Below are 11351 nucleotides of genomic sequence, written 5' to 3' on the forward strand. Positions count from 1 at the left end.
TGTAATACACCCCAGCGTAATGTAGAGAAGGGGCATTGCCCCCATCCCAATACACACACATACTATTCCAACAGGGCTGGCCGGTGCCTGGAAGTTGGTTGTACTAGGGCTTGCCTCCCTCATTTCTCAGCCCCTGGAGGGAGAGAACCTGGTACCAGTTGGTCTTTTTGGCCTCCCTCTGCCCAGCTTCACACTGCCCCTGCTGGGAGAAGTCAGGCAGGCAGAACCTGGTATAGCAGTAGAGGAAGACATCAAAGAAATCTAGACTTTTGAGTAAACACATTTTATTCAGAACAAGATAATAAAATAGCGTGCACTTTATTTAAAACCAAACAAGCGCTGATAAAAATATATTATCACGGAAGCTGTGATTCCACATCAAATCTTAACAGTAAGAATTGGGCATTTATTCTTCCCATCATGTGCCAGACCTGGCAGAGAAGGACACCCACTTCCATCAAAGCTCCCCAAGGGGTAACTGGGTGGAGAGGGACAGCTGGCAGCACCTGAAAGGAAAGGGACTCCCTGTGTTCTCCCCAGGACACTGGGGTAGGCACTGATCAGCTCCTCCTCAGTGGCAGGGATGGAGGGATGGGGTAGAGAACCACATGCAGCTGTGTAGCAAGGAGGCGGGTCCTCCTTCCTCCTTCAGGTTTCTGAAATCCCCTCAAGGAATCTGATGACCACTGCAGGGTCCTACTTGCAGGCACAAGCCTACAAAGCAGCACCCATCTTTTGCTTTGGCTGAAGGGGAATCCAATTTTGAGAGCAACTGCTCTTTTTTCACACAAAGCAGCCATGGTGCACTTTTCTACATATATTATGGCAGCAGGCAAGCAGAGGGCTCTGCTCTGTTTAAGGCACTTGTAACAGACTCAAGGAACACCCTACCCTCCAGCCCCACAGGCTTCAGGAGACCCTGTTTCTCCCTCCCTTATTGCCAGGTCCCACATCCCTTTCCCCACTGCTGGGCAATGAAGAGAACAGGAGCATGCTCTGAGGGCTGCAATTTGATGAGAGTACAAGACTGAAGGGAACTGAAAAACAGAAAGGGAGTGGGAGACTTGGCCAAGCAACAGGACAGGACAGAACATCAAGAGCATTGTAAACTACGGCCACAGCAGAGGGGAGCCAGTTAAGTCACAAGTGAGCAATGGCAGTGAGTTTGCTGACAGCAGATGCAGGAGCCAGCGGGAAGGCCTCTCCCACCTGACCTGGCCCAGACAGGCTAGGAACAGAGAAAAGGTGGGAGAATAAACCCCAGACTAAGAACCTCAGAATTTAGGGCTCTGAGGGCCAGCAGTGAGAATGGGCTTTCTCTTAGTTGGGAACCAAGGCAGGGATCAAGGTTCTGAAGGTTCAGAGACAGGACAAGAAAAGGGGAAGGGCCCAGCAGGAGGGCTGTGCGCACTCAGGTCTTTGGTATGATGAAGGCAGGTGGGTCATCCAACTCATTCCTCTTCCACACTGCGGGGCCCCTTGGCTGCTCGCCTCTGCCGCCAGCGCAGCTCCTCCACCTGGCGCTCCAACCCTCGCACCTTTGCCTCCAGCTGGGCCCCTGAGGCCCGGGAGCCAGTGAGCCGGCTCAGCAAGGCATAGAGAGTCAGCAAGGCCAAGAGCAACAAGGCTCGGGTGGAAGGGTCAGGCACCGACCTCACCAGAGCCACAAAGCCGGCTAGGAAGATGACAATCTTTAGGCCCCCCAGGATCCTCCCCAGCAGGGCCAAGACCAAGCCAAGGAACAGGGACAGCAACCAGTAGATGACTAGGGCCCCTGCTCCCCAAAGCAGGAAGGTCTGGACCTGGCCAGGGCTGAGCTTCAGGCCTTGGGTGATATGATCACCTGGAAGAGGGGAGAGACACAGAGTTAGGCTTCCCAGACAAGTGAGAGGGGGTGGTACCAGCCTCCCTGCAAAAGAATCATCTGTTCTCATAGACTCAAAGAGCTGGAATCTCAGTTCCATTTCTTATGAGCTGTAGAACCTTGCATAGGTTACTTCCCTTTGTTGAGTTACAGTTTCAATTTATTAAATGGGAACAATTCTACCTGCCTCACTGGGCCATGAGTAACTGGGTAATGAATAAATGAGATAGGATGTCTTATAGATGTAAACAACTGGCACATGGTGGTGGTAGTTCTTAGCCTGCTCTCATGCCACATGTCTGCAGAACCTGGGAAGTGTCAAGCAGCTTGGGGAAAAGTCTAGACCCTAACAAAGATAAACTCCCACAAATAGGCAGGTACAGGTAAAGCTCCAGCCAACGATCCAGTTCCACACCACTCACCATCTAGCCCTAAGGCATTTAGGAGCTGTGCTGTGATCCCAGACAGAGCAAAGAAGGCCACAGAGATGGCTGACGAGATGGCCCACATCACCTGGGACGAGGTCTGTGGAAAAATCATGGAGTGAGATGAGCCCACAAATAACGATACTCCTCTCCTTCAAGCCTGGTCACCACTGCCCAGGCCAGGCCTGTGGGAATGTCTCCAACCTATTTTTCAGTCAGTGGTGATGGGCCCCAGTAAGAGGTTTGGGGGTTTGGGCCTGGCTGAGGGGGCCCTTCCACATCTACTTTCCGGGTGCAAAGGATGGATAATAGGCCATTTCTCCTTTTCTGAACTGGAAACCAGGACATTTGGGATCTAATTGAACTGATTTGCTGGGATACTCTGGAGGAAACAGTTGTTGTACTTGTGTGCGAATGTGGGGCTCGTCAAATCCCCCAAGTCACATGGTTTATAAAGATGGCTCATTTTCTGGCCTTTCTGTCAAAGAAAGGGCAGGAGCCAGGGGAAGGAGTGGAGCTAAAAGGCCCTACGGTAGGAATCAAACAATGAGGAGGCAAAAGACAAGTACTATGGGCCTTCTTTTTGTGGCATTTGAGGCTCTCTGAATCAGGAGTTATGACACAGATTACGGTGTGGAGCTGAGATAAGGTGGCCATTACCTAAATCTTTTCTTTCTTTCTTTCTTTTTTTTTTCCGAAATCTTTTCTTTCATGTTTGTTCAAGGTACATAGTCATGGCAAGGACCACCTTCCTCACCTCTGACAACAGGTGCATAGTCTCTGGCCCAAGCCAGGTATCCAGTGTCTCCCACACAGATCGACCTATGTGGGTCAACAGATCAACTGGAGCTTCCCTCTTCTGCTGGCCTGGTGGTGCAAACTCGCGATGGGCCTGGGCTGATGCTGAGTGGAAGAGGATGAGGGCTGCTAGGATCATCAGGATGGCTTTGAACGGATGCCTGCTCCACAGTAGACTACTGCCTGAGCCTGCCATGACTGAGTCTGCCAGGAGAGAAGCACAAGGTGAGCTGAAGGTCAGAACCGACAGATACCCACCCCCCAGCTGTGACTGCCCCAACATCCTCTTCCACTCTTACCCCCACTCAAGCACCCAAGCTAAAGCTAGAAAGAAAGGGCTGTTAGCTGAGAGGAGGACTGGGACTTCCAGCTTAAGTTGGCCATAACCATCTGATCCACTGGTTCCTCTTTCATAGCCTTTACTACCTGCATCCTGATTAACCAGCAAGTATTATTCAATGCCTCAGAGTGGGTGAGAAGGTCTAAGGTATATGCCAGTTCTAAAAACCTGAGGGACTGTCTATGTCTTAGGTGGTATGGGCATAAAAGAATTATAAAGACTCTAAGGCTTTGCCCCAAGGAGCTTATAATCTACTTAAGATAATGCCAATATAGAAAACAAATTAAAAATAGACATAGGGTTACCACCACATCATAATGATGTAAATAAAAGTGCTTAGGCCGGGTGAAGTGGCTCACACCTGTAATCCCAGAACTTGGGAGGCGGAAGCAGGTGGACTGCCTGAGCTCACAGGTTCGAGACCACCCTGAGCCACAGTGAGACCTCATCTCTTAAAAAAAAAAAAAAGCCAGGCGCTGTGGTGGGCGCCTGTAGTACCAGCTACTAGGGAGGCTGAGGGAAGAGAATCGCTTAAGCCCTGGAGTTGGAGGTTGCTGTGAGCAATGACACCACAGCACTCTACCAAGGTGACAAAGTAAGACTCTGCCTCAAAAAAAAAAAAAGAAAGAAAAAGAAAAGAAAAATGTGTGCAGTTATATGTTCAAACAGGAATAACTGCACACTCGCCATGTGCTCTGCAGGACCACCATGAGAGATGGCTATGACCCTCTTCACCCTAGTAGTACAGATGAGAACAAACTGAGACTCAGAAGTTAAGAATTTGCTCAAGGTCACTGGTCTAATAAGTAGCAAGGCAAGGTTTTGAACCCATGCTTCTACTTTCAAATTCCACATCACTGGGAGTCAAAGTTTACAATGGATCTCAACTACGGTTGCTCACTAGAATCACCTGGGAGCTTCACAAAGTCCTGATGTTTGTGTTCTAAGCCCAGAAGCCATGATGGATGTTGCCTAGGCTTAGACCTACAAAAGCTCTTGTGGTGATTCCAACATAGAAAGTTGAGAATCACTGATACAGAATGACCTCGTTTCTCCAGACCCAATGTACATGCAATAGTTTGAATGTCCCCCAAAAACTCTTGTTGAAATTTAATTGCCATTATTATAGTATTAAAAGGTGGGGCCTTTAAGAGGTGACTAGGTCATGAAAGCTCTGCCTTCATGAGTAGATTAATGCCGTTATCTTGTGAGTGGGTTAGCCATCTCAGGAATGGGGTACATAAAAAAAGGATGAGACGGGCCAACCTCCCCTATCTTTCTCTTTTCTCATGTGCTTGCTTCAGCCTTCTGCCCTTCTGTCCCGGGACAACCCTTACTCACAAGATGCCAGTATCTTGCTCTTAGACTTCCCAGCCTCCAGAACGTTGTGTCTAGTAAATTTCTGTTCACTATAAATTGCCCAGCCTATGGTATTGTTGTAACAGCAGAAAATGGACTAAGACAGTAGGCAAAAGCTTAATGAACAACTTGTAAGGAAAGATGTAACTACTAACAAAAGGTAACATTTAGCTAGGTCTTGCCATGCACCACCTATCTCTAATCTTCGCAACAGCCCATCAGTCAGGTATTGTTATTATTTTCTATTTTACTGATAAATTTAGAAAAGTTAAGTAGTAAGTGTGGAAACCAGGATTTGAATCTGGGTGCATCTGACACTGGACCCCTCACACATAACCACTCTTTGTATCTGTCCAACTAAGTCTCAGAAGTGATTTAGAAAATCATACAATGGATTATTCAAGAGCTAAAATAAACTTGGCATCTACTAATCATCTCAGTGAATTACCGGTGAAATTCACCTAACTACTTTGTGCTTTGTGCTCTGATCTTTCTGTAACATGATGCCTTAGACAAGTTATGATCCAACAAGTACCAACTCACTGAAACAGGTGGGGATCAGCCAAGAAAAACGTTTGCAAGCCACCTTTTTTTTTTTTTGGTAGAGACAGATTTTTACTTTATTGCCCTCGGTAGAGTGCCGTGGCGTCACACAGCTCACAGCAATCTCCAGTTCCTGGGCTTAGGTGACTCTCTTGCCTCAGCCTCCCAAGTCGCTGGGACTACAGGCGCCCACCGCAATGCCTGGCTATTTTTTTGTTGCAGTTCGGCCAGGGCCAGGTTTGAACCCGCCACCCTCAGTATATGGGGCCAATGCCCTACTCACTGAGCCACCCGCAAGCCCACCTCTTATTTGCCTCCATGCCTTGTTCTCCTCCAGGCTCCGAAATGAACCTATAGCTCCAGGGAGTTTCTGTCATTTCAAACCTGATGATCAGAGGCTAAGCCATACCCCTGAGGTTAGACCAGCCAGGTCTCTGAAGTTCTGCAGTTACTCAGGCACTCAAGGAGTTGGTCAGAAATCCAGAGCTGTTGGCATGAAGCACAGGGAGGAGAAGGATGTTGCCATCCTTGCTCAGCGGAAAGGAGAAGGGTCAAAAAAAGTTCCAAAAATACTGCATTTGGGGTACTTTCTGGCCCAGAAACAGCTGCTCCAAGCCCCTCTTGAGGCCTTGAAGGGTCAAGCAGGGCTTCAAAATGGACTATTCACATGGAAGTATCTCAGACTGGGAAAGCCTTCTCATTTTGGCATGAATCTAGAAACAGATGGTTCCTGCCTGCCAGTGATCACGGATGAGGATGCACAGGTCAGTTTCTGAGCTAAGTGGGTCATAACCATGCTGGGGACTTAAAGAGCAGAGTTGCTATCTTGGGTTGGATCCTGTATCCAAGGACCTCCACCAGGAAGGATCAGATGTCTCCTCCACCCTAGAAGGTCAGGGTGCTATGAGCTGCTCCTCCCACAGCAGCCTGCTGTGTTCTGTGCCAGCCTCAACTTTCAAGTGGCCATGTGCCTCAGGACAGAGGGGAGCTGGGGGATCTTGAAATAAACCCACACAATGAAGGCCATGCAAGATGACCTTCTGAAGTACACCAGAAATCAAATCTAGCAGGATTTTGGAGTTAATGAGTGTGGATGACTGGCTGGCTGTTCATTTTTTCAAATTGTTTTAATAGGATTCCTTCTCATTTCTTCCAGGTGAATCCCAGGCAGTATGAACTCACTGTCATTATGCCTCCTCACTTCACCCTAATCAAACATTAATAAAGAAAGAAGCCATGGGTACTCAAGAACCGAAGTAGACTTAACCTCTTTTGCTGTCTTTTCATACCTCTTGGTACAAAACCACAATGCACCAAGGAAGAAGCACAAGGAGTCTTAAACTTTTTCACCTCCTACAATGCCTGGCTTCAGACAAATAGCAGGCACTCAACAAAAACAACTACAACAAATAACAATAAATAAATTATAATAATTTTTGTGTGGTGCTTCATAATTTACAAAGTGCTTGTTCCTTCACTATCTCATTTAACTATCAGAACAATTTTTAAGCTATTATTACTTTCCCCATTTTACTCCAAAAAGTATGACTAGGAGAGGACCAGTGATTTATCCAAGATCACAGAGCACAACTGGGACTTGACTTCAAAACCCAGAATCTCAGTTTTGCCCTTTTGCTTGTCTCACACCCCCACACTGCCTTGGTAAGACATGATCACTGCCCTCACGGAGCTTAATGTTCTGCCAAATATCAGCAAGCTCAAAGAGGGAGGACCTCCAGATTCCCATGAGGAAACCACCTGCCAGAAGTTGACACACTGCTGGGCTTACAGGTCACAGGTTTTGTACCAAGAGGTATGAAAAGACAGCAAAAGATGGGGACCATTCCTGCCACTTCTGTTCAGGCAGCTGCAATATGGCTGGGGAAACTGCTTTACTTACTTGGATAGTGAGAAGGTACTACTGCATAAGTTTAGCTGTGGTTTGCTATCGGGGCTAGGGTGGGGCAGTCTACAGGCTGTTTCCTCCTCTTCTTTTCCCTTTGGTTAGCTTCCTTTAATGCTATGAATCACTCACTATGTAGCAGGAGGGGCAGCTGACATAGTGCCCTCTGTCAGGCCTGACCGTCCCACCACTGCTCATAGTTGCCTCTATGGAGTAGCGGCTCTTTACTCTACTCGCTGCCCATGGGGACTGCCTGTGCAGCCTGTTAAACAAGGATATCTGCCCCATCCAGAGCTACTCACTCAGACTCTCCCAGAGGGGCCTCAGTCTGTTTGTAAAACTCCCCCGGAATTTCTGATGTTTAATCAGACAGCTGCTACAAAAGATCAGAAGCGCAGGAAAGAGTCTATTCCAGACAAAGCCTCAAAAATGTAGCAGTGTACAAAGAACCTTAGACTTCTGTCCTAGGCTCAACCATGCCACAAACTAGAAATTACCTTTATGCCTGTTACTTAACCTGTCTGTGCTTCATTCTCCTCAAATGCAAAATATGGTGAAGCCAGGTTATGAGTTGCTGCCAAGAGTTAAGATGCTGCTGCAAGCACTTTGTAAACATCTTACTAAACAGGTAAAATATAGAAATATTTGCATCACACAAATTACTAATATACCACTCACTACATTAGCGGTTTATCAGCCTGCTTCTCTCATTAGACTGACCGGCCTCCTGATGGTATTTGAACATCTACCTTTTCTTGGAATCCCCAAAGAGTAGCACAGAACGATGACTAATAAATGCTTGTTAAATGAATATTAGAAGACCCGCCAAGAAGCCGCGAGGGAAGCAATGGAGACTTGGAGAGGAGGGGAGGGAAGTTATTTTAACTGTTGATCCAAATATACAGCAGCCACCCGAGAAGCACAACTGAGTTGAAATGAAGATCCTAAACAGGACGAAGCTGCCACTGCAGAGAATGAAGTCACAGTACTGGCAAGTCTGGGGCAGCCCCCGCTAAACCCCTGACAGCTGCTGCCCAGCCAACTGCTTGGGAGGCAGGGCAAAGGCAAAGGGGCAGCTTCCAGCCGCGCCGCGCCCTCCCAGGGCCCAGCCTCTCGGAGACAGGGTGTCAGTGGCATGTGCTATTTCGAACAGTGCGTCCCCTGCCAAGAACTGTGGGGTGGTGTTGCTGGCAAGAGAGGTACTGAGACCCACAAGTTCGGGGTACCCCGAGAGGCTCAAACCGAGGCTGCAGAGGATGGGGGTCGGGCGCTGGCCTCGTCCCCTTGTCTGGCACCCGCTCTGCCCCGGATGGACCTCGGAGCAGCGCTCGAACCCTCTTCTCCCCGGAAACGCGGGCCTTTCGATTTACCTAGTAACGACGCCCCCGGTTGCATAGCAACGAAAATCCGGGTTCCCAGTTTGTTTCGCCCGCCACGCGATGTCGGACCCCTCCCCACTACGGCTCCCCAGGCCGCACGGCTCGGCCCTGGCCCAACCTTCAACAGCTGCCGCCTCCCCGTGCTGCGTGCGGCCCCCTAAGTCTCGCTCTCGGCCTCCACTCACCGGCTCCAGCCGTGCGACTTCACTAAAACGCGCCACCAAACCCGCGCCTCAACGCCGGGCGTTGGTTTATGGTCTACGCATGCGCAAGGCGGGATGCGCGCGGAGGCTCGCAGCCCCCTCCCGGCCGGAGCCGCTGCCTAGAGCGCATGCGTTCTGCCTCTTTTTTTACTCCCCTGCCCTCCCCGGCAGCCCAAGCGTTTCCACCCAGAGAAGAATGAGAGCGGGAGTTTGAGCTGGGAACGGAAGTCTCTGTTAGGAAACCGGGAATAAGTGACCATATCTGGGCTGTAGAGTGGGTAAACTGAATCTTAAATAAAATCAGGGTCGAAGCTAATCCGCCTCTTCGACTGCTCGGCCCTTGGGGCAATGTAGTTCTCCAGTTGCAAAGTCCTCTCGTGGGGCTGTGTTGGGAAATGTAGTTCTAACCCGGGCGCTGCAGAGCACCTGGTCTTTGGAGAAACTTTTCGCGCCTAAAATGGCACAAAGGGAAAAGGTGTTAGAGGGGCAGCTAAAGGCGCGTAACGCTAGTAAAGTGCATCCACTCCCTCAGCAAATCCACACCTGATCTGTGCACCGCAGATGGCTCCAAATTAGCTCAGAATTGTAGAGAAGGAGGGGAAACAACCCCCACTCCCCATTTCTACCATAAAGGCCGCATTGTGAAGGGGGCAGACCAAGGATTTGGAGGAGGTAATCCCTTGCCTGATCTGTGATCCGGCACGGCACTTCTTTTCTCTGTACCTTAGTTGCTTGGCTTTCAAAACTATAAAGGGCCTAAAAATACCACTTCACAGTAGGTGTGAAGTTTCAAGGAAGTAACAAGAGTGAGCATTAAACAGACAAACAAATAAAAAAAAAAAAAAGAAATCCAAGTTGCTCTTTGAATGTTTTATCACTATCTTTGGCTGCCCTAAGACAGTTCCCCTTTGAGGTTAATAACCCTTCCTCAAACTCAGCCCTCTGAAATGTAACTCTTTGCCCTCAACCTGAATCAGCCTTCTAATTCTGCCACTTACTCACACTACACACCCAATTGACTCCCAATCTGTAATCTCACCCAGTTGCTTCTTCCCAAGAAATGTTTCTCAGACTCATCCATCTTCATCTGGGCCCTTGTCACTTCCTGCCTGTCAGCTAAGAGTCTTTCTTCCAGAATGACTCTGGTAGTCTCCTGAACCTCACCTTCCAGCCTAACAGTCAACTTTATATTTGCTTGTGAAATCATTTCTGATTTGCAGGATTCCCAGCCTCAGGTTGCAGACTTTCCTGGGCAAAAAAATGTTAAGTTTAAGTTTTCTATGACAAATTAATTTATTTTTTTAATTCTCTTTTCCATCTGAGTGGTATAAAAAATCTCAGACACTTCAGGGTTCTTCCCACCTTGAATTTCAGTTTTGTGAATTAAAATGAGGCCAAAAATAAGAGTGTGGGGAGAGTTCATCTAATCTTTCGTGTCACTAGTTTGATCTGGCAACTCCCAACACTCTCATTATCCTGCCTAATCTTATTATTATTATTGTTATTATTATTATTATTTTGTTCAAGAAGTCTTTAATAGTACCTTTTGAGACATATGTTCCTTTTTTTCTATGAATTAAAAGGACACAAATATTAAAAGGATATTAAAAGCTAGGAATTCTCGTTAAATTAATTTATAAGTTCAGTATAATGCCAGTGGAATACAGGCCTTTTTAAAACTTGGCAAAATTTTTCTAAAGTTCATCTAGAAAGGTAAACATAGAAGAAGAGCCAGGGGGCGGCGCCTGTGGCTCAAGGAGTAGGGCGCCGGTCCCATATGCCAGAGGTGGTGGGTTCAAACCGAGCCCCAGCAAAAAAAAAAAAAAAAGAAGAAGAAGGGGGCAAGACATGATTGCAAGAGGGACTTTACCTAACAATTGCAATCAGCGTAACTGACTTATTGTACCCTCAATGAATCCCCAACAATAAAAAAAAAAAAAAAAAAAAGAAGAAGAAGAGCCAGGAAAAAAGTAACCATAAGGGGAAATATCCCTTCCTATTTTTTAAAAATTATTTCACAAGATTGGGTGGTACACATGGATCACATCTGTAATACTTGGGTCCTGGCTATAGGTGTGCCCATCACCCAATAGTGTTCACAGTACCCAGGGATGATGCATTCCCCTCCTTTCCTCTCCCCTCTCCCCAGTTGATTTCCACTGAGTTTTACTGCCCTCTGTGCACACGTGTGCTCCTCATTTAGTTCCAAGGTAATAATACATGGAGTGTTTGTTTTTCTGTTCTTCCAATACTTTACTTAGGAGAATGGGTCTCCAGCTCCATCCAGATTTTTGCAAATCCTGCTTAATAGTTTGTTACTCACCCATACAGGTTACCCCTGAATCTACCCAGGACACGTAGCTGCTTCTGGGGTTTTGGCCACCATGTCCCCATGCTTCCCAAGCAGCAACTACAGCCTTGGCCCCAGGGGAGTAGAAAATAGCCTTCCTTCCTCAGCAACCTACAACACGTATACATACATGCTCCTCCCACTAAAGTCTCCCTATTTATTGCACATCAGTGGTCCTGAATCATTT

General features: G+C 47.7%; 1 protein-coding gene across 3 annotated transcripts; it reads right to left on the minus strand.

Annotated features, from left to right (window-relative positions):
• Positions 1–271: 271 nt before the first annotated feature.
• On the minus strand, positions 272–8919 carry TMEM109 (transmembrane protein 109). 3 transcript variants are annotated; one of them, XM_053562490.1, is made up of 4 exons: positions 8797–8919; positions 3047–3291; positions 2287–2389; positions 272–1843 (listed from the first exon to the last, which is right to left on the minus strand). In XM_053562490.1, the coding sequence occupies exons 2-4, from the start codon at positions 3281–3283 to the stop codon at positions 1452–1454; spliced, it is 732 nt and encodes a 243-aa protein (XP_053418465.1). In that variant the 5' UTR covers positions 3284–3291; positions 8797–8919; the 3' UTR covers positions 272–1451. The 3 variants fall into 3 exon arrangements, with proteins under 3 accessions (XP_053418465.1, XP_053418467.1, XP_053418464.1); XM_053562492.1 differs by having other exon boundaries at positions 8730–8905; XM_053562489.1 differs by lacking the exon at positions 8797–8919 and adding an exon at positions 8603–8734.
• Positions 8920–11351: the final 2432 nt, after the last annotated feature.

Source organism: Nycticebus coucang, chromosome 14 (genome assembly GCF_027406575.1).
Source record: "Nycticebus coucang isolate mNycCou1 chromosome 14, mNycCou1.pri, whole genome shotgun sequence".
Classification (NCBI taxonomy): domain Eukaryota; kingdom Metazoa; phylum Chordata; class Mammalia; order Primates; family Lorisidae; genus Nycticebus; species Nycticebus coucang.

Bases quoted from the DNA above. Each gene is read 5' to 3' on its own strand.
- TMEM109 (XM_053562489.1), bottom strand. From the start codon at position 8,627: ATGCAACCGGGGGCGTCGTTACTAG. The intron at 3,292-8,602 runs GTAAATCGAAAG...CTCTCCTGGCAG, and splicing joins ACCGGGGGCGTCGTTACTAG to ACTCAGTCATGGCAGGCTCA. The intron at 1,844-2,286 runs GTGAGTGGTGTG...CCCCTCTTCCAG, and splicing joins AAATGCCTTAGGGCTAGATG to GTGATCATATCACCCAAGGC.